The 24,285-nt window shown below is 49.4% G+C and overlaps 3 protein-coding genes across 11 annotated transcripts in view; 1 reads left to right on the top strand and 2 right to left on the bottom strand.

Annotated features, from left to right (window-relative positions):
- Positions 1-11,901, bottom strand: part of Tnpo2 (transportin 2) — a 22,851-nt gene extending 10,950 nt beyond the window's left edge. The window contains exons 1-12 of one of the 6 annotated variants that reach the window (XM_005366993.3): positions 11,799-11,901; positions 10,303-10,414; positions 8,508-8,583; positions 8,277-8,426; positions 4,199-4,305; positions 3,980-4,113; positions 3,811-3,892; positions 3,615-3,737; positions 3,402-3,520; positions 719-779; positions 450-615; positions 143-295 (exon numbers count right to left, since the gene is read on the bottom strand). In XM_005366993.3, coding sequence (XP_005367050.1) covers positions 143-295; positions 450-615; positions 719-779; positions 3,402-3,520; positions 3,615-3,737; positions 3,811-3,892; positions 3,980-4,113; positions 4,199-4,305; positions 8,277-8,426; positions 8,508-8,583; positions 10,303-10,401 — 1,270 coding nt within the window. In that variant the 5' untranslated portion in view covers positions 10,402-10,414; positions 11,799-11,901. Of the gene's footprint in view, positions 1-142; positions 296-449; positions 616-718; positions 780-3,401; positions 3,521-3,614; positions 3,738-3,810; positions 3,893-3,979; positions 4,114-4,198; positions 4,306-8,276; positions 8,427-8,507; positions 8,584-10,302; positions 10,641-11,483; positions 11,618-11,798 lie in introns of those variants that run through there. The other 5 variants (XM_026789181.1, XM_005366994.3, XM_005366995.3 and 2 more) reach the window with 5 other exon arrangements.
- Positions 11,902-17,832: 5,931 nt separating this feature from the next.
- Positions 17,833-21,394, bottom strand: Trir (telomerase RNA component interacting RNase). 4 transcript variants are annotated; one of them, XR_258825.2, is made up of 4 exons: positions 20,989-21,385; positions 18,568-18,645; positions 18,026-18,323; positions 17,833-17,949 (listed from the first exon to the last, which is right to left on the bottom strand). XR_258825.2 is itself a non-coding variant. In XM_005366991.2 (3 exons), exons 1-3 carry the CDS (start codon positions 21,322-21,324, stop codon positions 18,216-18,218), a joined length of 522 nt encoding a protein of 173 aa, XP_005367048.1. In that variant the 5' UTR covers positions 21,325-21,385; the 3' UTR covers positions 17,979-18,215. The 4 variants fall into 4 exon arrangements, 3 of the variants coding, with proteins under 3 accessions (XP_005367048.1, XP_026645013.1, XP_013209148.1); XM_005366991.2 differs by lacking the exon at positions 17,833-17,949 and having other exon boundaries at positions 17,979-18,323; XM_026789212.1 differs by lacking the exons at positions 17,833-17,949; positions 18,026-18,323 and having other exon boundaries at positions 18,569-18,645; positions 21,012-21,394.
- A 1,364-nt stretch (positions 21,395-22,758) lies between these two features.
- Positions 22,759-24,285, top strand: part of Asna1 (arsA arsenite transporter, ATP-binding, homolog 1 (bacterial)) — a 9,764-nt gene continuing 8,237 nt past the window's right edge. Inside the window, exons 1-2 of the mRNA XM_005366990.2 lie at positions 22,759-22,929; positions 23,656-23,803. Of these exons, the coding sequence (XP_005367047.1) occupies positions 22,769-22,929; positions 23,656-23,803 (309 nt within the window). The 5' untranslated portion in view covers positions 22,759-22,768. The remainder of the gene's footprint in view (positions 22,930-23,655; positions 23,804-24,285) is intronic.

The following is a 24,285-nucleotide window of genomic DNA, read 5'->3' as shown; positions in this document are numbered from 1 at the left end:
AGAAATCTCAAATAAATAAATAAAAAATAAATAAATAAAAAATAAATAAATAAATGGAAGGATGAAGAGGCCCAGCCTGTGTTGTGGAGTTGCATTCATCAGGTCAGCCCAGGTAGATGCCGATCACGTGTTGGGGACTCACCCTCAGCAATGGCACCCAGCACCAGGATCCCTGACTCCTTGACCACCCACTCAGGGTGGAACAGGAGGCCCTTGAGCAGGGGAAGTAGGTGGGGCAGCAGTTCCTCCCGGAAGACATTAGCAAGGACGTCCAGCGCAGCTGCGGAGCATTTCCCTGAAGGGGACAATGGGACTCAGGGTGAGAGGCCTGTGGAGTGGTATTCAGTCCTTTTATCTCAGCCCTGGGACCAAGTGTCACCACCAGTTCTTCACAAACTGCTCTGCACCAGCGTCTCACCCTCTCCCTGCAGAGCTGGCCTACTACCTACTCAGATTCCAGTCCGACAAAGCATCGTCATCATCATCATCCTCCGCATCCTCAGAGCCATCAGGCCGCTCAGCCTCGTGGGGCAGTGTCACTGTGCGTGACTTGTGGAAACGGGGCTTGATATCCTGCTCGCTGTCAGGTACTGCCTCGTCCTCCTCCACGTCCCCCTAGGGACCAGCCCAGGAAGATTTCTCAGCACTGGCTGGAGACTCCAACCCAACACCCATGCTCTTGGCCACCCACAGCCAACTGTGGCCACTCCCAGCTGACCTTAAGTAAGATGATGTCAATTTCAGAGTACTTCATCCCATTCACGAGGATAGGAATCAACCTGCAGGGAGAGAGACTGTTGGTAAGAATGCCGAGGGCCAGGCAGTGGTAGCGCATGCCTTTAATTCTAGCACTCGGGAGGCAGAGGCAGGCGGATCTCTGTGAGTTCGAGGCCAGCCTGGTCTACAAGAGTTAGTTCCAGGACAGGCTCCAAAGCTACAGCAAAACCCTGTCTTGGAAAACTAAATAAAAAGAATGCAGGGGGCTGGAGAGATGGCTCAGTGGTTAAGAGCATTGGCTGCTCTTCCAGAAGACCTGGGTTCAATTCCCAGCAACCACATGGCAGCTCAAAACTGTCTGTAACTCTAGTTCCAGGTGATCTGATACCTTCACACCAATGAATTTTATAATTTTCTTAAAAATGCTGCAAGATCCCCGGCGGCAGAAGGCAGCAGAAATGCTGTAGGTTCCAAATGGTGGTAGCGGGCCATGTGGCGGCAGGCAGCGGGCCCTGGGAGCAGCCAGTCCCAGGCAGAGACGGCTGCTGGTCCCTGAGCAATGGCTGGTCCCAGGCAGGGAGACACATGGCAGGCGGGCAGGAGACAGAGACATGGATAGACAGGACATGCAGAGTGAGGCTGAATATTTTTTTAGGGGGTTATAGAGGGGGAAGCGGGAAGGGGGGGCAGAGAGAGAGAAGAAGAGAAAGGGACGGAGAAGTGGGGGAGAGAGGCAGAAGCGAAGCTGCCTCTCCGAGAGGAAGATGGAAAAGAGAGCGAGCTCAGGCCGGAAGCTGAAGATCAGCCTGCTCAGCGGATGGGGGAGGGGGTGGGCGTGGCTTGTTTCTTAAAGGGACCAGGGACCAAAATCATAACATTGAACATAAGATAAAGTTAAATAAATTATTAAAAAAAAAAAAAAGAATGCAGGGACTCTGGCTGAATTGCCATCCTGCAGAGGAAGCAGGAATGGTGGAGAGCTGAGCGAGGGACAGACTGTTCAGCACTCCCATGTCCCTGTGTCCTGTCTGTCCACTCTCCTTCAGGGAACTAATAACATTTTCAGTCACCATCATGAAGAGACATAATTTCCCCCTCTCTTTTGAAACAGGATCTAAGTAGCCACTGGGACTAGAGAGAGCTCAGTCGCTAAGACCATCAGCTGTTCTAACTCTAGCCCCAGGGAATCAAACATTCTGGCCTCTGTGAGCACCACACACACAGATGCACAAACGAACATGCGGGCAAAACACCAATACGCATTTTTAAGAAAAGGACATCATGAACTCTTTACCTCAACCTCCAAACACTGAGATTACAAGTGTTTACTACCACAAGCAGCTGCTCCATCTTAGTGGCAAATACCACCAAACAGCCCTTGACCCAAACACAATGAATGCCAGAATCCTGAAAATCTTGAAAATGCTGTACCCCAGCAATACACAAAGCACAAACATCTGACCCAGTATCTGGGCACTGAAGAGACGAAGCTGCTGGGCCCATGGCAGGAGCAAGCAAGGAAAATAGTTACACACTCTGGAGCACAATAACCTTAGGCATAAAAACAGACTCAGCTGTCCTGCCCCTCTCTGCTGAAAGTCCTCTTGTCCCTCCAGCCACAACACCTACTTGTTATCAATAATTTCAAAGGCAAGTGATCCAGACTGACCAAAGCAAAGGAAGGGGCTCCAAACAGCCATGGTTCACATGGCTCTACCACTAGGACTTCAGAGTCTGAGGGAGTTAGAGTCAAGTCCCATCTGACTTGTCTCAAAACCCCAAAAAGGTGATTAAGCTCCTGTTACTTAAATATCACTCAAGTCTCTGAACTCCTAAACTGAAGAACGCCAGAGCTTGTCAAGCGGAGTGGCACACACCTTTAATCCCAGCACAGAGAGCGGCAGGCAGATCTCTAAGTTTGAGGACAACCTGGTCTACAGAGCGAGTTCCAGGACAACCATACACGGAGAACTCTGTCTCCAAAAACAACAACACACAAAAGTAACGCCAGCACCACAGCATTACCTATGCAGGAAGGTCATGCCAGAAAGGGAAGCAAGGACAGCAGAAGTGGACGGCTTTCTCGTCCTGAGCACCTGGGTCTGGCCAGGCTGAGGCCTTGATTTGCTGGAGAATTGTTTTCTCATCTTTTTGCCTACTACCTTTTGGTTTTTTTTGTTTTGTTTTGTTTTGTTTGAGGGAAGGTCTCATTACATAACCCAGAACTGGCCTAAAATTTATTATGTAGCCCTAATCCAGCCTCAAAAGTTTGTGCTAATATCCTACCTTAGCCTCCCAAGTGATGGGTATGAGCCACCCTATTTGGTTTCTGTTACTTAATTTTTTAAGCCATTTAAGTTACAGTCTCAAAAAAAAAAAAAATCAATATGCACAAGATTCAAAGTAAACTGACAAGTCAGGCAGTAATGGCGCAAGCCTTTAATCCCAGCACTCAGGAGGCAGAGGCAGGCGGATCTCGGTGAGTTTGAGGCCAGCCTGGTCTACAAGAGCTAGTTCTGGGACAGGCTCCAAAGCTACAGAGAAACCCTGTCTCGAAAAATCAAAAATCAAAAACAAACAAAGTAAACTGACACGGACTGTGTGAGCTGTGGTAAGCAGAAGCATTTAGGGGAGTACAGGTGCAGGGAGGGCTGCAGGTGCTAGCATGGGGCTAGCGCACTCACTGGACCAGATGGGAGGCCAGGACTTCCTTGCAGATGGGCTGCTCGGCCAGCGTCAGCCAGAACTCACAGGCCTCCAGGGCCACGTTCTCATCATGGTCTTGGGTCCTCTGCAGCATGTACTGGGGCAATAGGGAGAGGCTGAGACCCAGTCCGACTGCGGGGGCATCCCCAACCCCTCCAGCCACCCACCAGCCCGGCGGTGGCCATGTGTACCTGAATGATGCTGTGCATGTGAGGGATGAGCCTGTCGATCCGCACTTCCAGAAGCATCACTAGGGCGCGGCACACGTTCTTCCTCACCTCAGGGTCGTCATCCACAGCCAAGGCAAACAGGTGCTGTGAGAAAGAACAAGGTCAGCTGCCCGAGGGCCCTCAGCCTCTCCCTATCCACCCGAGTCTAGTGACCCACCTCGATAAAGGTGTCGATGTTGTCCATTAATGCCTGGGCCCGATCCATGATGAACTGGTTCACACAGGCAATGGCATGGGACCTGGTAGTAAGTAAAGGCACAGATCACTTCTGAACTGCACCTGCCTGCCAACTCTAAGACCCCTCTTCCCTGGGGAACTTCACTTACCGGATCTTGGGGCTGCAATGCTTGAAAAACTGCAGGAACTTAGGGATCATGATGTTCAGGGGCCTGTTGAGAGCATCACTATCCAGAAGCTCAGAGGAGTCTTCACAGATCTTCTGCAGGGCTCCAAAGGCCCCCTAGGCAGAGAGGCAGAGATGGCAGGGGTCCTACTCCAAGCTCCAGCCCCTGCTTGGGCCAGGCCATGGCCTGCTTGTAGCCTACCTCACAGGTATTATAATCCTCTGAGTTGAGCAGGTTACACAGCTGGGGCAGCAGCTCGGGCCACATCTGCAGCTCACCCTTGGAAGCGATGGTGGTGATGAGAATGCCTGGGGCAGCCAGGGAAAGGAGGCTGCTCAGGCTGGGCAAGGGTCTAGCGGTCCCACCAACTTCCCCACCAAGGAACAGGCTCACTAGCTCCCTTCTTTCCCATGCAAGTCCTGCATGGCAGCCTGATTTAGGGTACCTCACGAACGCCAAGTAAGCACTCTACTGCAGAGTAGCAGCCCTTCAGGCAGTGCTTGATTATTCAGCACACATCCTCTGAGCTAGCCCTGTTCTAGGTTGTAGGATCTGCCCAAAACTACCACTCTCAGAAATGGAGGGAACATGTGGGGTGAAGATACATAAGCCAAAGATCTGGGTGGACACAAGCCAAGGGCTGAGAAGAGAGCAAACTGTTTTTCAATTATTTTTATTTCATAGTTCTGAGGACTGAACGCAGGGCCCTGTGCACATTGGGCAAGCATTTTGTTGTTGAGTTAAATACCCAACCCTACTTTTAAAATTTTTTATTTTAACTTTTTGAGTTAAGGTTACCAGTTGCCAAGACAAGACCTGAAATTGCAAACCCCCTTGCCTCCACTGGAGCGGCTGGTTACAGGCCTGTGTCAACAGGTGAGGCTAGAGAGGAGCAACTGTAAAATAGTGGTCTTGACATGTAAGCAAAGACCTGAAGGAAGTTAAAACAGATGACAGGAGGCAGCCTCCAGTCACCTGAGGCAAAGGTGTCTCGGCTAGAGTATGGCAGGCCTGGTATAGTAACAGAAGAAACAAAGGTGAAGAGAGAGAGGCTGTGGGCAGGAAGATGGTGGAACCAAACAGCCAAGTCATGAAAGCTCTTTTATCTGAAGAAAGGGCTCTACTGACTAGTAGAAATCCAGGCATGGGGACTGTGGAGATGGCTTAGTGGGTGAAAGTGCTTGCCGGGTAAGTATAAAGGACCTGAGTTCAGTTCCCAACAGCCAGGTAAAAAGCCAGGAGTGCTGACACACACCTGTAATCCCAAATGCAGTAATCAGTGGAGACAGAGGGTCTCTGGGGCTTGCTGGCTACCAGCCTAGCTCCAGATTCCAGAGTGAAAAAAACAAGTATCTGATGTTCTCCTCTGGCCCCTCCTGTCCACGTACTTGTAAGCATGTACGCACACACACAGACCAAGAGAATGCTTGTTTAAATAAACAAATATACTGATGCTGGATTAATACTCACATTACAATAAACTGATTTAGAATAATGAAATTCACAGGTACTAAGCAAGGCTCTTCTAAGGTCTTAGGGCAATGGAGTCGCCAGTGAATACGGTAGCCAACGCACAAACCACTCATCAACACAAGATGGCAGTGTTTCACAAGGGCAGAAACAGCCACTGCCAACTCTCAAGTGATGCCAACCTCTAAAATTGAAAAATCTCTCTGAAGTAACTGGATAGACTATGAGGATGCTACCCCATGATAGAACGGCCCCATCCACTGTTGGCCACACCCCAAAGCCTCTCTTGTTCCACATGAATCTCAGCCTTCAATGGAAATAGTAAGAGTACCAGCGTTGGTCAGGCGCTACAGTGGAAAACTGTAATGCTAGCTCCTGGGAGGCTGAGGCAAGGAGATGCCAAGTTTAAAACCCCAAGCTGAGTAACAAAACCCTGTTTCAAAAAAAGCACCAGAACCCTAAAGCTCTTCCAAGTACAGCTATTCCACGGGGGATCAGTTCCAGGTCATCAGAGATGCCAAAATCTAGTGCATTACAGGAACTGGCACAGTACTAACAGAACTATGCACACCTCCTATAGATAACAGGCACACTCCATCAACTGAGCTAAGTCCCAACCTCTCATTGACTTTAGATCACCTCTACATGACTTAAATTCCTGTAACAATGTCAATAATACCTAGTTATATAAGTAATCTGTAGGGCCAGAGAGAGAGCGGAGCACATAAAGGTGCTTGCCACCAAGCCTGACAACCTGACTTGGAGATCCCTGGCCCCACATGGTAAGAGAAAGCAGCTCTCCAAATTGTCCTCAGACCTTCACACATGAATAGTGGCAGTGTACTACATACCCCACTCCAACCTCCACACAAAGTAAAAAAGAAGGGAGGGAGGGAGCACTATATTGCTAAAGGAAAAATAACAAGAAACAAAATCTTGACAAGTATAGATTTTGCAGGTCTGGAAATCTCTATGCAGATCAGGCTTGCCGCAAACTCAAGAGACCCATCTGCTACTACCTCCCAAGTGCTGAAATTAAAAGCATGGGCCACCATACCTAGCCATTTTATTTATTTGTTTCCTTTTTCTTAATTTATTTATTTATTAAAGATTTCCGTCTTTTCCCCGCCACCGCCTCCCATTTCCCTCCCCCTCCCCCAATCAAGTCCCCCTCCCTCCTCAGCCCGAAGAGCACTCAGGTTTGTCTGAACATAGCGGACAGTGAGGACTACTGAGAACTCAAGAACAATGGCAATGGGTTTCTGATCCTACTGCACGTACTGGCTTTGTAGGAGCCTAGGCAGTTTGGATGCTCAACTTACTAGACCTGGATGGAGGTGGGGGTTCTTTGTTTCCTTTTTTTGAGACAGGATCTCACCTAAGGCTGGCCTAGAACTATTTAAATCCAGCTGGCCTCAGACTCCCAGTAAGTGCTGAAATTGCAGGCGTGTACTACCATGCCCAGCCTTTATTTTTAAAGGCTTCCTTACCTGAGATATAAATAAATAGCTGTCTTTTCCTTAAAACAGTCTCTAGAAGGTCAACAAGCTGACTTAGTAGAGACAAGCACATGCTGACGGCATAAGTCCACATAACAGAGAAGCATCCTCCAAAGTTGTCCCCTAATCGCCAGGCATATCACACAACAAATAAGAAAGAAGACAGAAAGACAGAAAGACAGAAAGACAGACAGACAGACAGACAGACAGACAGACAGAAAGAAAGAAAGAAAGACAAAAAGAAAGAAAGAAAGAGAGAAAAGAAAGAAAAGAAAAAATTGGGCCAGGCGGTGGTGGCGCACGCCTTTAATCCCAGCACTCGGGAGGCAGAGGCAGGCGGATCTCTGTGAGTTCGAGGCCAGCCTGGTCTACAAGAGCTAGTTCCAGGACAGGAACCAAAAAGCTATGGAGAAACCGTGTCTTGAAAAAAATCAAAAAAGAAAAAGAAAAAATTGGAAGCCAGGAAAACGACTCGGCAGGTAAAAACGCCCACTATCCAAGCCTGATGACCCAGACCCACATGACCTGGATGCAGTGGTGTGCACCTGTAATCCCATCATTTCTACTCTGAGACGGGAGGAGATGGAAGAAACGACAGGAAGCTACTGTGCCAATACAGCCTCGAACACACTGTGCAGCAAAAACAAGAGACCGTCTCAATAAGGTGGAAGGTGAAAGTGTTCTTCTCTGACCTCCAGATTCAAGAATGGCTTATGTGTGTCCTCACTCACACAAAATTTAACTAGAAACTTTGAAACACTCCTAAGAAAGCACCTAAGGGAAAAGAAAACAGCCTAAGTCAATCTTAGCCCTCCTGCTCTATCTAATGTCCTCGGGTATCTCTTCTTCCTGGATTCAACAAGGTGCTCCATTAACTAATTCCCACAGTGCACGAGTCATTTGAGGGTACTACCACCGACTGTGTGCACAGAGGAAGCAAGTACTGCAACTGCTGCGCCTTAGGCACAGTGTGAGACTCAGTCACAAACCGTGGACACAGGAGAATGAAGAAGACTGGAGACTGAGGCCAGCTGGGACCACCTTGTCTCAAAAAGTAAAAAAAAAAAAGGAGGGGGGGGAGACTGACCTGCACTCCCTGGCTTGTTCCCAAGCTGTTACTTGCCAGGCAAGTCCCTTTAGCATCTCTGTGCCTCAGTTTCCTCTCCAGTCAGATGGCAGTAGTAACAGTGCTATCATCACAGAGGGTGCTGGAGTATTCAGTAAGCAACACCCTGAACACGTTGAATAGCTTCTTGTCCCAGAGAAAGCCCTTAGTGTGTCCTTGGTGACGACCCCCACAGCCCCCTCACCAATGGTGGCTCGGATGAGAGAGGAGGCATCGCCAATGTTGTTGAGACACTCTTGTTTGATGAAGTCAGCCACAGGAGGCGGGAAGCTCTGGTAATGGGCCTTCACATTATTCTTGAGGATGAGGCCACTGAGAGAGCGGGTTGGCTCGTCTGTGGGAAAGTGCTAAGGTCAGAGGCTGTGGCAGTGAGTAGAAGCAAGACACGCATGGCATGGAGGGACAGAGAACATACCTTCTGATTTGAGTCTGGTCAGAACGAAGATCAGATAGTTGTTGAAGTCGGGAAACTGGTTGAGTTGTTTAAGTTTCTGCCAAGCTGTTAAGGGACTTGGAAAGTCACTTGTATCAGGGCACCCCTGTGATCCCACACTAGGGAAGCTGAGGCAAGGTCTTGAATTCCAGGCCAGCCTGGACCATATCCCAAGATCTTGGCTCAAAAAAAAAAAAAAAAAAAACCTAACAAACAAAGAACTTGAGAGACAGGAACCTTTCCTTGGCAATATTCCTTCAGTGATATATAGCTCAGAAAGTGAGTGACCAATGCAATTAGGCAGCCAGCAGCTCCTGGGATGACACTGACCAATCACCACCACTACAGCACCAAAGGGCCTTTTCAGGAGACCAAGTCACACATGGACTAGGATGCACGTCTGAGCTTCCTGACCACCTCATGTCCTTGCCAGAGCAGGAGTGCGTTCGAAAAGACTACTCCTCTTAAACTGAGACTGCTACTCACTTCTGACTTCGGCACTCCACTGACCTGTTTTTCTCAATCAGAACGGAAGGCTACTTGGGTGTGGGGCATGCCTATAATCCTAGCACTAGGGCTGAGACAGAAAGATCACCCTAAGTTGAAGGCTAACCTGAGCTACACATTCAGTTCTTATTCTGTTATACAGAGAGACACTGACTCAAAATAGCAGTCCAGGGACACAGCTCAACAGCAAAGCACACACCTTGCACACGGGAGGCCATTCAGTCTCCGCCTTGGGACAGAGAAGGACCGGGAACCCAGGGAGCAGGACTCAGGGATGCAACCGGAAGACAATGAGTGGCCAGCATGCCCCAGGCCCGTATGTTCCAGCCTCCACACTGCAGAAAAAGGTGGGGGACTTGTCCCATTTTCAAGTGAAACTTGATACTGTTCACAGGTCTACATAAGACCAGGCTGCCCTCAAACTCCGAGATTCGCTTGCCTTTGCCTCCTGAATACTGTGATTAATGCCACCACGACCATTTCATTTAACTCTGAACTCATTATTCTAATCTGCTTCTCTGCTGCTGCGATAAAACACTGACCAAGAGCCAAGGCAGGGAGTAAAGGGTTTGTTTTAGTTCATCATGGAGAGAGAAGTCCCAAAGCAGAAACCATTGTGCAAAGTTGCTTATTGGCTCCTTCCCAGACTCACAATCCTTTCTTATACAGCCCAGGTCCACAACGGGCTGGGCTAGACCAATCAAGAAAATGCCCTACATCCATTCCCACATGGCCATTCTGATAGAGTTAATTCTTCAATCGAAGATCCCTCTTCATAGATGTATCAAATTGACAACAAAACTAACCAAGATACTTATATTGTTAAACAAGCAGCAAAAAAAAAAAAAAAAAGAAAAAAAGTTTTCAACCACACTCTTGTTGCAACTCCAGCGTTCCTCCCCATCTAGCCTCATTGTGACGAGGCAAATTGGACTAAATCTGAGATGGCTGGGCTTCTCACCCTGGTTCCTAGCTGAAGCTTAGCCAGGCATCTCTCTTTTCTAAGCCTCCAGGTCCCCATCTATAAAACGAAAATTAACAGCATCATTTTTAACAGGATTAAGTGCTCAGTGAACTGACCAGGCATTCCCATCATTCTATGCACCTCTGGAAATGGAACCCAGGGATCTAAGCCTTTAATTCTCATTTTCATGTCATGTTCTTTCTTGCAGCCGAGTCTGGGGATCAAGAAGTGGTCCCTCCCTCTCTAGCTTTCACGAGGTGCAGACACCAGCCCTGTTCCATCAGCCCCGGAAGGAAAGAAGGATACATCCTGCACAATGCGCTGAGTAGCTGTGTTGGGCGACTGCGAGTCTTTGAGAAGCTGCAAGACCTGCTGCAGGCCCTGCTCGTCTGGCTGCCAGTCCATGGCGCAAGGCGAACTGCAGGGGTAGGGGCCTGGGTCAGCGCTGGGTCGCTGGGGTTCTGTGTGAGACCCAACTTGAACCCCCAAGGCAGAGGCGGCTGCATGCAGACCCAAGCGCTCTCCGCGGAGAAGCAGAGGCCTCGGATCCGCGCCTATCCAAGTGCGGGGTCCCCGCCAGCTAAGCCATCCTCGGCCACGCACTCGCGGGCTCGAGAGTGCGAGTGGGAGGAATATAAAAGAGGGCCATCAGGGCCGGTGGCGGGGGCGCGTCGGATCCGCAGCGAGCCTAACGTGGAACCCTCTTCCCATGGCGGCGCCGCCACCGCCGCCGCCCCCGGTTATGGGCCCTATGGCTTCCGCCTCACTCGAGAGCGAGGGCCCTGCCCCAGCGGTCTTCCAGGTGAAGGCTCAGTCTACGAGGATTCCTTCCCTCAAAATCCAGCCTTCAAGCTCCGCTAGATCCCAGCCACCTCCTAGGTTCCAGAGCTCCTCTAAGTCCCTAAGCGCCTAGATCCTTCTTATTCCTGCTACCTCCCCTAAACCGGCCCTACAAGCTCCGCAAACGTACATGCCCCCCCCTTTTTTTGTCTAGACGCGACCCAGTGACTCCCCTTAACCAGAATACCAGCAATGACCGACAGGTCTCTGAACGAGAAGCTAGTCAAAACCACGCAACCCGTCCCAAGCCCCCAGAACCTGTGCCCGCTGCCTGCCCCAATCAGGTTTGGCCAAGCCTCTCTCGCTCTCACCCTCAGCCCCAGTCAGCAGTAATTCCTGCTGACGGATCTCTGGCAACTCCCCCAGTCAAGTTCCCTTAAGCCCCCCAACCACTTCGTGTCGGAGACCCCATCTGTCCAATCCCTAAAGCTTCCCCTAAAGAGTCCCGCACAAACACTCGCCCGGAGCGCTACTCTCAACGGATCCCCACCACCGCTTCACAGTCAGACCCAGCAAAGCCCTCTGGGTTTAAGTCTGACGTCCCTCCCTATTAGGACCTAACAAGTCCCCCCCACCCCCCAACTTTCAAGGCGGTCTCTCCCAATCAGACCCAACCAAACCCCGCCGAAACAGATCCCCACACACACCCGATCCTCGAGACGTCCCCCGACGATTTCCCCCAATCAGGGCCCCTCCAACCCGACCCCAGCCGCCCCACTGGCCCGCATCTCGTGGCACCCAAACCTGCCCGGGCGCCGAGGCCCCACCCCCTGAGATCGGCTCAGCTCCCCCTCCCCCGCCCGGCCCGTTCTGCCGGCCTCGCGAGCTGGCCCAACCCGGTTCCCCGCCTCTCAGCCGGGCGCGACCCCGACGCCTGGGCGGCGCGCGGCGCAGGCCCAGAACCCACAGAGGTTCGAGTAGAGCTGAAGCCAAGGGGCCCCGGCCGAGACAGGCCCACCTACCAGGCCCTGGGAGGCAGCGGCGGCGCCTAAGTGCTGCAGCTTCTCCAGAGGCTCGCGCGGAAGGAGGGAGCCAAAGGCTGGGAATTAAAAAAAAATAAAATAAAATAAACGCGGCCGAAATGAATAGCTTCGGCTTCCGTAGGCCGTTCAAACTGGCCTGGCCAAGCCAATCGGAAGGCGCAGCACCCACACGTGATCTGGAAGAGCGAGCACAGCCATGTTCAGTCACGTGACTGAATAAGGACCGCGCCCCCAGCCTCTCTAGCCGCTCGGTCCTCCCAGCATCTCGTCTCCTTTTTCTCACTGCAGCTTTCTTCTTCCTTTCTTTTTAAATGTGTATATTGGTGTTTTACCTGAACCATGTGCGTTCAGTACCGTGGGGACCAGAAAAAGGCATTGGGCTCCTCCCTGGAAAGGGAGTTACAGATGTTTGTGAGCCGCTATATGGATGTAGAAATCAAACCTGGGTCCTCTGCAAGAGTAGCCAGTACCCGTACCCATTGGATTTTCCCTCCAGCCCTCCTGTGCATCTTATTGCTGGAGCTAGAAATTTGCAAGTGCATGGGAGCTCCGGGTATGTAATTGGCCTAGGAATCCCTCAGCCACAACTAATTTCGCTCTTACTACACACCTTAAGAATTAAACTGTTCTCAGCCCGGTGTGGCGACCCATAAAACTCTAACCTCAGGATTTGGGGGAGGAGGGGGGCGGAAATAGGAAGTAAGGCAACAATATACCCACTGGTACCAGGAAAGCCTGGGCTACATCATGAAACCCTTTCATCAAAAAACAAACGGTCTTGAAAAAAATAAATAAAAACTGAAATGGCTGTTTCTCTTTCTCCCTTAAACAACACCTGACCCACATGTGAATAAAGAGCAGGACACGCAGTTTGGGGTGGATTTTATCCCTGAGACACAAGCAACTCCCTGATCTTTGTTATTGTTCAATACTGTAACACTTTTACATGGAACTGAAAATACTACAGGCTATTTTTAACTTTTTGAATTTTATGTATGTGGAGGTTTTGCCTGCATGTGTGTCTGGTGGCAGTAAAAGTCAAAAAGAGTTGAATCTCCTGGAACTAGAGCTACCAGATACTTAGTTGTGAGCAACGATAGCACTTGAACCATGGTCCTATAGAAGAGTAAACAAATTCTCTTAACCGCTGGGCCAACTCTTCAGCCCCTGGCTATAACTTTTTAAATAAAATGATCTAGTAAATTCGAACAGAAGACCTAATCCCTTCCCTACCTGAAGATAAGAGTGAGATGAGAGCCCTTGCCCAGAGAATTTAGGCAAGGGCAGGATCATGAGTGCTTCTGCCAACAGAATCCAATAGAGTAGTTTTTCCTTTTCAACAGCAGAACATAGTACTCTAGAATTGGAGACCCTGGTGGTTCCTCTACTTCCCCTCCTAGCCCTGTCGCCGACTAAAGCGCTCGCTCTCCTGCGACTAGCCTCCTCCATTTCAGGGAATAGTGTATACTTTGTTACATTAGAGATAATCCACGATAAATTTAACTGACAGGTCGTAAATTAGTCTTTGAAATTTTGGCTTTTAGCACAGCTCGAAACTGCCCTTCGTAGTCTTCGCACAATGCCTAAACCAATATTTACTAAACCAACCAGAACTCTAATCCCAAAGGACAACAGAGTTTTGTCCTATTTCATTGACCTTCAGATGAGGAACAGGGAGGTAAGCCTCTACTGGAAAAGAGAAACAACTTAGAACACTTCATTAGCACAATCAGTCCCGACAGCGTTCACTAATGAAAAGCAAGAATTGGAGCCTCTTTTACTAGGCTCGTGTGAGAGAATCAATGGAAAGCTCCCGAATAGATTAACTGAAAACTCACTATAAACAGAAACCCTCCTTAAAAGACACGTGCAGCAAGCCGCATACACATGCGCAGAGCTTCCTCTTGTCCAGCCACTACTCAATACACATCCGTGACCCTTGAAACTACAAGTCCCAAGGTGCCTTGCGTTCAGGACGCCACACAAGGTTTATTCGCGGTGCTGGGCTGCACCCTCACAGTTCTGAGTTGGAAGGCCCCACCCAGGAAAGGTTAACTTTTGGGAGTTTTTTTCATCATTTTTTTTTTCGGAGTGGGGGGTGTGTGAAATGTTTGATCAAACATGGGCATTGACTCCAGGTAGAGGCCATGTGGAGCGAGTATGGAATGGAGACTAGTACATTTTAAATATGTTTGTGTCTAAATGGCTTCTTTGACAACTTGCACAGCTGGTTTTCACTACGTGAGTCCTAAGAACTCAGATCTTCAGGATGCTCCTTGATCCACCATGCCATCTCACTGGCCCTTCATTAAAATCTCTTTTCCTAAGGCAGGGTCTGTGTTGCCCACGCTGGCCTCCAACTTGCAGTCTTCTGGCCTTAGCCTCCTGAGTGACCACTACACTAGCTTAGAAGCAGTCTCTTCCTTTTTCTACAAGAGATTTTGGATCAGAACAAGTTTCCTGGCCTGGCCTGTTTTTTGCTGTTTTGATACGGTGTACTTTTTATTGCCCAGGCTGGTCTTAAAACCATCCACATCAGCCTCTTGGATAACTACAGTTGAACACCACTATACTGGGTTCTCCCATCTTTATCATTTATTCCCTGTCATGAGGTTTCCAAACAGTATTTTCCTATGCAATTCTCAGAGTGGCCTAAGGCACCCAATATTTACTTGAGTTCAACTAAAAGCATTCAACTTGCGTTCAACTTTGAATCTGAAGGGAGAACATAAACACTTTGGTGTTTAGAATGTGTAGTTACTCATGGTCTCTGGAGTGGTCTCCTAACATAGATGAGGCCTTTGGTTCCATAGCAGTAGTTCAAAAACTGTGTTCTAGGAGAGGTTGGAAAGAAAGATGGCTCAACAGATTAAGGTACTTGCCACCACACCAGAGTTCCATCCCACATGGTAGAGAAAACTGACTAAAGGAAGTCCACTGACTTCCAAATATGTGCCATAGTAGAAATATGCACACGCGCGCACACACGCGCGCACACACACACACACACACACACACACACGTATAGTTTAAAAACAACAAATGTAACAAGGGCTGGAAAGAAGCCTCATGCACTGCTCTTGCAGAGACTCAAGTTCAGTCCCCAGGACTTACAATTTGGCAACAAGGAAGCACCTGCAACAACATCTCCAGAGGAACTAAACCCCTCTACAAGAGCAGCAAATACTCACAACCAGTATGCCATCTCTCCAGCTTCAGTCTAATTTTTAAACAAGGCCTCCAAGATGTAGGTCAATGTTAGTGTCCCTGCCAGCATGCACCAAAAAAATAGTTTCCATCCAGAACTGTAGAATACAGCCTGTAAACAACATAAGCTAACTTCTCTCAGAGAACCAATGAAGGCAGTTTAATAATAAACTATACACACACACACACACACACACACACACACACACACATATATATATACACGTGTATGTGTGTGCACACACACACACACACACACACACACACACACACACACACACACACACACAGTTTGCTTTTTGTAGTGATGAGGATCTCAAATGCCAGGCAAATGCCTGGCATCACTAAGATACACCCCAGTTCTGGCTCTTTACAACTTGAATTTAAAAATGCTTCCCTATCTTTAAAAATAAGACAAAAGAAAGTCAGGTGTGGGGCAGGGTTGCAATGGCACACACTTTGATCCCATCACTCAGGAGGAAGAGGCAGGGGATCTTTGTGAGCTCAAGGCCAGCCTGGTCTAGAGTAAGCTCCAGACATCACAAGACCACACACAGAAACCCTCCCTCCTCCCATAAAGCCATGTGTTTGTACACACCTTTAATCTCAGCTCACGGGAGGCATAGTCTGGTGGATCTCTGTATTGAAGGCCTTTCTGGTTTACATAGTGAGTTCCAGGACAGTCAGGGTTACAAAAAGAAAACCTGTCTCAAATGACCAAAAATAAATCAACAGAAGACCTAAGCCATGGAAAAGTTGAGTGATGTAGTAGTGAAATGGCCCAGGGGTTAAGGGCACTAAATGTTCTTCCATAAGACCAGAGTTCAGTTCCTAGCACCCTTGACAGGTGGTTGACAACTGGCTCTAACTCCACCTCCCGGGGATTTAACACAAAAAAATCAATTTTAAAAAGGATAAGTGATCTATAGAAACAGCTAACAGGCACAAAAAGCAGCAGAAGAGGGCTGTGACTCACCCAAACTTGTACCTGAATTTCCTTTTGCTTTTCCTAGGTTGCACATCTGGCTAGACTGCGATGAGAAGGGCCTGGATTTCAACTCGCCCTGCTTATTGACACACTCCAGAATAGAGGCCAAGCTGCTGTAGCGGTGACCTACTTGTGCCTGTGTGTGTTTAAGATCCACTGCTGCTGGCTTCCAGAGACAGCCACAGCTGACCCCATTAACTTGTGTTTGCTCCCCTATCATTAACCCACCCAACCCCTCTTTTGAAGACCTATGACCCCCTAGGTCTTTATACCTGCTGTTACCTCTGCCTTGGAGGACCTTCCACAGACTGTCCTGCCATCTTTGAAATCTAGAGCAAATGTTATCTTACCAATCTGTCAATCCTGACCAACTTTACATTTTATATGTGGTTTTGGGGAGATTCTACATGAGACAAGGGATACCCTAAATTCCCAATCCACTGCCTCCACCTCCCAAGCACTGAGATCAAAGGTATGAGTCACCATGCCCAGTTCCTACATCATATTTGTTAACTGAGTGAATGAACACAGTGCCTTCAGATTGCTTTAACGAAAGGCTGGGGCACCCCTCAACATTCCTGGATCACAGCTATCTGTCCTCAGTAACCATCAGAGCTTGCTACTGTAAAACTTATCCTTATATAGTGTCTTGAGATCTCTACTAAGTCACTTCCTCTTCTCACCTCCTTCCCCCTCCAGACTTTGATCAGATGTCACCTAAAAAGGCAGGAAAGATGGCTTATCTGTTAAAAAGCATTGCTGCTCCCCTATAGAACCCAGGTTGAGTTCTTAGCAACTATATGGCAGCTCGTAACTAACCAGCTGTAACTCTGATTCCAGGCAATCGGCTGCTCTTTTCTGGCCTCCACAGGTACCAGGTATGCATGTGGTACACTGACATACATGCAAGCAAAAACTGAACACGTAAAAATAAAGGAACATATGGCCAGGCAGTGGTGGTACACTCCTCTACTCCCAGCACTCGCGAAAGGACAGGCAGATCTCTGTGAGTTCAAGGTCAGCCTGGTCTACAGCATGAGTTCCAGGACAGCCAGAGGTACACAGAGAAACCCTGTCTCGAAAAACAAAAAACAACAGCAACCAAAAAAAGTGACATGTGGGCTGGAGAGATATATAAGCCATTAAAGAAAGGCTCTGCTCACAACCAAAAATATAAAGTGGTCTAAAACAGACATCCATCCCCTCCTGCAACAAGCCTCTGTTCTATCCTTGTTAGTAGTCACCACCCAAAAAGCCATGCCTTTTCTTCCCATCTGTCTCCTGTAACAACAGAGAAAAATGTAGGCTGTTTAAAGCTGTGGTCCCTAGAATCCAGAACAGCGTTGGCATATATGCTTAGTCAGTACCTGGGGAATAAATAAAATAGCAGCTCTGTATTAACCAAAACATAAGATTAGTGCACTGCACAAATGTGGAGTGCTGGAGACCGAACACACCTTACGTGCACTGGGCAAGCACACTCACACTTAAGTACACCCCAAGTCACAGCTAAACTGAGACTGGAGGAGACTTGGAAGGTAGTACAAGTCCATACCATGCTGCCAAGGCAGGAGGCAAACCCTGTATACTTAAGACCCTGTCTCAAAACAAAAACAAGACAGGCCTTTAAGTGTCACAGTTACTAAAAAAGGAAGAAAGATGTCCTGAGTATAAGACGGGCAGCATGTGCCCCTGCCCTACAGAACCTTCCCCTCTACCCTTCACAAAGGTTCCATCCCAGCACTGGTAGACATGGTAGCCACTAGTGGGCAAAGTCTTAGCTTGGAAATCGCAAAGATGACAAACCGAGCACACAACTCCAGCACTAAATCAGGTTCTTTACTTCTCAGAAGTGACTGCTAAAAGGAGAGACAGCGAGAAGAGACAGACAGAGCCAGAGAAAGCGAGGTGGTGGGAAGAAAGGGGACAGTAAACCACTGGTCTAGTAAGTCTCAGGAAGACAGACAGAGCCAGAGAAAGCGAGGTGGTGGGAAGAAAGGGGACAGTAAACCACTGGTCTAGTAAGTCTCAGGAGGCAAGTGCTCAAGGTAAAAAAAGAGTCCTGGAGAATGGTCTGCGGCCACGAGAAGCGCCTTGGTTTCCTTCTGTGTATCAGTCCTCCAGGAAGGCCGCTGCCATTACCGCATTAAATAGTTATGTACATCGCAGAGAGTCCCAGGCAGTGAGCACCCAGGAAGGGGTCATTTCACCAGGGGCCGAGTTTTATCATCATCACCGCACTGGTGGGCTTTGTACTTTTTCACTTCTGCCATGTACTTGGCCCATGCGTCACCTTTACTTGTTAATACCTGTGGGGTCGAAGAGGGGAGGACCAGTTGGAAGACAGATGATGAAGCAGCTGGGACAAGAGTCAGGAACACAATGAGACAGCTAACCCATCCCTAATGTCCCCCTAAATGCCCTGGGTTTGAGGTGAAAATAAACAGAAGCAGGTTATCTGGGGGACCTCCCACCCTACCAGACCCACCCATCCAAAGCCTGAATCTGGAAAGACAAGACAGTTGGGGTGGCACCCCTAGCCAGCCCACTCACCTCATCCTCCGTCTTCTGCTTCTTGGCTACTATTCCCGTCTTGAGGGCTAGTTTGTTTCCGCCTCTGCGCTTGCCCACCTGGGTGAAGGGACAGAAGACTGCAAGGGTTACAGGAGCCGGGCCCGCCCTTGGCGGTGCTGAGGCCCACTACACCTTCCTAGCGACGCCTCGCCCAGCTCCTCCAGCCGGCCGACCTGCGCAGCAATCAGAGAGGAGCACACTCGACTCAGCACCTGCCCTGGGCTGCCATTCCCAGGCAGTCCTGGGCCCCAGACTACCCTCCCAGGGGGCAGAGGAGTGCTCACCTTGCTGGAGAGTGGCACTGTCCTCACTCTTTCTGCCCAGGCCTCCCCCTGTCCTGGCAGGGACCACACAGGTAGCAATACCTTTATTGAGTACTACTATATACCAAGCCTTATACACAACACAAAGAGTGCTGTGGCCATGTTATCTGCTCTCACATTTGGTTATGCTATTGGAAAGGTAATAACTACCCCATTTTAGAGATTAAAGAAAAGTCTCTGGGAGGGACAGAACACACTGCAAAACAAGAGAGCAATGCTCAGGGTAAGATGATGCAAAGTCAGTGGGAGTACCCTGAACCACAACACATCCCTAATTCTCCTGCCCTGATCTGGCCTGGCTTTTTTTAGAGGTATAACTATATGGCTAGTCATGAGCATATGGATTAATAGTACCACTACTGCTGCTCCCATTCCTGGAGAAGATTTCAGCCTCTATTTTTGACTGTCACATCAACCCAGATCCTTCCTACTCCCTCTAAGAACAGTTTTACTCTGGATTTCAACCCTGGTATCCCATCTTCTCCCTTTAACTGCGGGGGGGGGGGGGGGGAGGATGTCCAAGCCATCATCCTGTACTCACCCTTCAACTGAGGCATCAGCTACTGCTGTGACTATCCCCCATCACCTGTTCTCGTGTAGTTCTAGATGTAATCTAGGCTCTCAAGCATTCGCAGTAATCTACGACTGAGCTACATCTCCAGATCTCATTTTTATTTTTGAGATGGGGCTCACTAAGTTGCTCAGGTTGGCTCTGAATTCATTCTGTACTTTAGACCCTCAGTCTCAGCTCCTGAATAGTTGAGGTTACAGGAACACAGTACTGGACCCAGTCACACAAACACAACTTTTCCGTGTTGTTTCTAGAAACAGGTTATTGCTATGTAACTTTGGCTGATTTCAAACTCTTCAATCCTCCTGTCTCAACCTACACAGTGCTAGGATTACATGTATGGGCCACCTTATCTCACATACCCTTTTAAGAGCTAAAGAAACTTAAGTTTTGCCCCAAACCACACAGTTGAGTTCAGGATTTGACCCACGATCTGTTATTTTCAAACCAACTTTTCTTCCTCCCCACTACAGGGCCTCTAACTCAACACCTGAGACAAAGCAAGCTCAAAACTAACAAAAATTATATATCCAATTTATTTAACCTAGAACTCCTCAACCTGGTACTCATGACGTTTTCAGCTAGATCATTCTTTGTTATTCCATGTACTGTAGGATACTGAACAGCATCCCTGTGCCCACCCATAGATGTCACTAGCATCTCCTCTTATGAGTTTTAACAGCCAAAATGTCTACAGACTTTACCAATGAGGGTAAAGAGAGTTGTCCCCAATAGAGAACCACTGGTCTCGTTCTTTCTGTAAGAGTCTGAATTTTGTAAGGAATATTCTCACATCCAAAGGTGAAATTTCAATAATTTAGAACTACAGAAAAACAGGGTAGGCAACCCAGGCTCTAAACAAACAACGTTTTCTGTCAAATTCAACACTGAATACCCAGCACAAAGTAAGATGCTCAATAAACCAACAGTAGTTAAAAGATATAGAAAGGAATCGACTGATCTTCCTAAGGCCACAAAGTCAGTGCTTTGCATTTTGTTGTTGGTGGTTGGTTGGTTGGTTTTGTTTAATTAGGGTAGGATCTCACTTTCGAATCCTCGGTCTTCTTGAATCCGGAGTGCTGGTATTGCAAGGCGTGTGCCACCACGCCCGGCTACGGTCCGTGGTCTGAGTTTAACGAATACAGCAGACTCGGAATTTGAATTTGTACCCTCCTTTTCCCACAAATTGTGTGTTTGGGTCCCCATTATTCAAAGTCTGGGTCCAAAACAAACAGGAATCCTAGCGTCTAAGGTCCCCTATCCCCAGAGTGCTGCTTCCAATACAATTTCCCGGTTCCCAGGTCCAGCGAGTAAGATCTGGGTGTTCCCACTAACGCCCAGAAACACCTCTCGTCCGGAATCCAGGTTCAACATTTTCAGCAAGCGATCGGGACCGTCCGGGCGTCCCGACGGAGGGCTGCTTTGGACCATGACGCCCCTTCCCGGGCCCGACTCCCCCTGCCAACACGGGCCCCGGCGCCCGCCCCCACCCCCGCGGCTCCTTACGAAGCTGAGCGTGGGGCCTGGGCCGCCCTTCCTCTTCGGATTCCCTGGGCCCGCCGCGGCGGAGGCCGATGGGTCGGGTCGCTGCGGGCCCGGGGGTGGCTCCTCCTGCCGCTGCCGCTGCTCCTCCTCCATCTTCCGCTTGAACAGCTCCAGGAAGCTGCCGTCGTTGGCGAACAAGTTCACACCGCTGGACACCGGACTTGAGCCAGACACCTCGTCGTCCCCGCTCTCGGGTGACGTTCCTGGCCCCGATTCAGCCCATCGACTCCTGCCGCCGCCCGCCGGGCCGGGCGCCTCCCGACCCGGAGGCTCCGCCCGTCTCCCTCGGGCAGCCATTTTGTCGCCAGGTGCCGCGAAAGGAACGTCGGGAAAGGCTCTCAGATCGCGCGCTTGGCGCGGGACTGGCTTCGTCTGGAGCACTGCATGCTGGGAAGAGAGGACGGATTCCCAGAGATCAACGCAAGTGGGCGGGGCTTGGGTGGAGCCACGGTGCTCTGACCTGGCGACCCAGAAGCCGGGTTCACAAGTCGGGCTACTTTCCTTCTGTTCCACGGATTTCCTTAATCATGCCAGACACGAATCCGTTAAGCAGACAAAAGCTCCCCTAGAATCGAACCATCATCTGGGACCCGGGTCCCCTCTAAAGGCTGAACGCACAATCCCAGTCGGCCGCCAGAACTCTAGCTGAAAGAATCTTGTCTGGGCACTGTGTGCTCTCTTGACTCGTGGGAACTTGGGCGGCCCCTAACTAGGTCTACAAAGCTTATCTATCTAACTTGGCACCTCCTATTAGAAGTGAAAGCTTCTCCAGGTTGGGCATCTGTCTCGGAATTTAATCTCGTACCTTTAAATAAGCATACTGCTGGCTGCGTGCAGCTAGACGCCCTGTCTCAAATGAAGCCCAAGATATTTCTAGTCTGAGCTGGGTTCTGCACTAAGGGATTAACAACCCTAGTATTCCTTCCCGAAAACAGGGATTGAATTCAAACAGCATTTGTTGAACTTGAAGCACGCACACACGTGTACACGGAGGGGGTCGGGGAAGTAGAGCGCCAAGGGCAACAAGAGTTTCAGAAAATTAAAGTTCTCTTTACAAGGACGACTGTTACAGATATCATTCCTACCCAGCTTGGGTATTCCGGGCAGATAGGACAGAAGTCTGCATGCCCTGCCACAAATGCAGTCTTTTTGCCTTTTATCGACCCTCAGTCAACTAACCAGTCCGTTCGTGATTGGTTGCGACAGGAGCTAGGTGGCTCACAACCAACTGAGTAACTGGCGGACAAGAGATGCTAAGGTCCTAAATAGAAAGTAATGGGGAAATGATCATCAGGAAACTGAGCCTGTAGAATCGAGCCAAGAGACACCCTTGCTCTAACTTCATTTAAAGAGCATAGACAGGATGTTTGGCTGGTTGCTAAGGAGGGGGGGGGTTGACGCCTATAGGGACTTGGGCGTGACTAGTGGAAGTAAGACAAGATACAGCCAATAAAAAGAGTGCCGCAAGACTTAAGATCCAATCAGTGAAGAGCAATGCTGTGGGTCATACCAATATGTTCACAAGACAGGGGAATTCTTAGAAAACTACAGACAAAAGTTCACCAAGGTGAGCCCTCGAGGCATAAAACGGTGAAAACATAGCGTCTGTTGTCATTGTAAATGTCAATGCAGGAGGAAAACAAGTCAGACTTCCAGCTCCACAGGGATGTTGCAGACTTATTTCCCCTGTAGGTGTTTGGGACGTGGCGCGTCCCGCTTGATCACGTGAGCCGGCTCCAAGATGGCGGCGGGGGTGGCCGGGTGGGGGGTTGAGGCAGAGGAGTTCGAGGATGCTCCTGATGTGGAGCCGCTGGAGCCCACGCTTAGCAATATCATCGAGCAGCGCAGCCTTAAGTGGATCTTCGTCGGGGGCAAGGGTGGCGTGGGTAAGACCACCTGCAGGTAAGGAGGCTCTAGTGGGGCCAAGAAGACGGGTGGGATGTACCACCGGACGAAGGGGAGAACGGGGACCGGCTTTTTCATCCCGAGCGGGGCAGAGCGAGCTCAGCGGGGCCCTCCGGGGATGTACTCAGCGGAAGTTACTGCAGCCTGCTGAAGATACCTCCTGAATGCAAGTCTGGTGTCCTAGTTGAATTATCCCTCCTTGGGTCTTGTGAATTAGCGCGTGGTGTGTGCAGAGGAGCATTTAAATACCGCAGTCGGCTGGACAGTACCCCCCAGGAAGTTCAGAGTAGAGGGAGGGACACTAATGCAAGCTGTTATAGTTGACGAACCTTCCATTTGATGCCCAGCGCGGGAAGGAGTAGAAGGGTGTGAAAAAGCACATGATTACAGTGCCTCAGTCCATTGAGAGGTGAAGTACTTGTCCCTGAACAAACGGAGTGAGGGAGGAAAAGCAGTCTGTGCTCAATGGACATCTGGACTGTGCCACTGCAGGTGCTTGAACAGGCCGAACCAGTAAACTGAACATTGCACACCAGTCCGATCCAAATAGAAAGGTCAGGTGGTGATCACTGCAAGTATTAAGGCATGATCCCATTGGGACCCATCCTTGCTCTTAAGGTCCCGCTGATCCAGGGCTCTGTGGCCCGACCTCGCATCTCCTGCAATACCCCACTACCAAAAGCTGGCTCCTCACTCCTGTCTTCCCACCTTTCTTTCGCGCAGTTGCAGCCTGGCGGTCCAACTGTCTAAAGGACGTGAGAGTGTCCTCATCATTTCCACAGACCCAGCCCACAATATCTCAGATGCTTTTGATCAGAAGTTTTCCAAGGTGCCTACCAAGGTCAAAGGCTATGACAACCTCTTTGCTATGGTAAGTAAAGCTGGGGTCGCTCTGGCTGAGCTTCCTCTTTTTTTTTTTTTTTTATTTTGTTTTAAAGACAGGTATTTTGCCCAGAGTGCATGGGTGATACCCAGGCAGGCCAGAAGAGAGTATCAGATCCTCCAGGACTGGAGTTACAGTTATGAGCCAATACCTGGGTGCTGGGAATCGAGCCCAGATCCTCAGGGAGAACAGCCAGTACTCTTAACCACTGAGCTCCAACCATAAAGTCTTCTGGGGACATATACCAACCAGCAGCCACCAGGCCATTCACAGTTGGCATACTCATCCCTTTGGTGTCACTCTTTGCCTTGCGTACCCCCAGAGGGGCATGTGGGAATAGGAAGAAAGGTGACCAAATAAAACTAAGCAAGCAAAGGAAAGGGAAGAAAAAGAAGGAAGACCAACCGGCGGTGCACAGTGTGCAGTGTTGCTGGCTGAGCAAGCAGTTTGACTTTGAGTCTAAGTTTAAC

The sequence above is a fragment of the Microtus ochrogaster genome, unplaced genomic scaffold (assembly GCF_000317375.1).
Source record: "Microtus ochrogaster isolate Prairie Vole_2 unplaced genomic scaffold, MicOch1.0 UNK15, whole genome shotgun sequence".
NCBI lineage: Eukaryota > Metazoa > Chordata > Mammalia > Rodentia > Cricetidae > Microtus > Microtus ochrogaster.
This window is presented reverse-complemented; position numbering and strand designations above follow the sequence as displayed.

What these genes read in the sequence shown, in the direction of transcription:
- Trir (XM_005366991.2), bottom strand. Translation starts at nt 21,324, where the DNA reads ATGGCTGCCCGAGGGAGACGGGCGGAGCCTCCGGGTCGGGAGGCGCCC. An exon ending in CAGGCCCCACGCTCAGCTTC is followed by an intron (nt 18,646 to 20,988) that starts GTAAGGAGCCGC and finishes CCCTTCACCCAG; the next exon opens with GTGGGCAAGCGCAGAGGCGG. An exon ending in AGCAGAAGACGGAGGATGAG is followed by an intron (nt 18,324 to 18,567) that starts GTGAGTGGGCTG and finishes TCGACCCCACAG; the next exon opens with GTATTAACAAGTAAAGGTGA.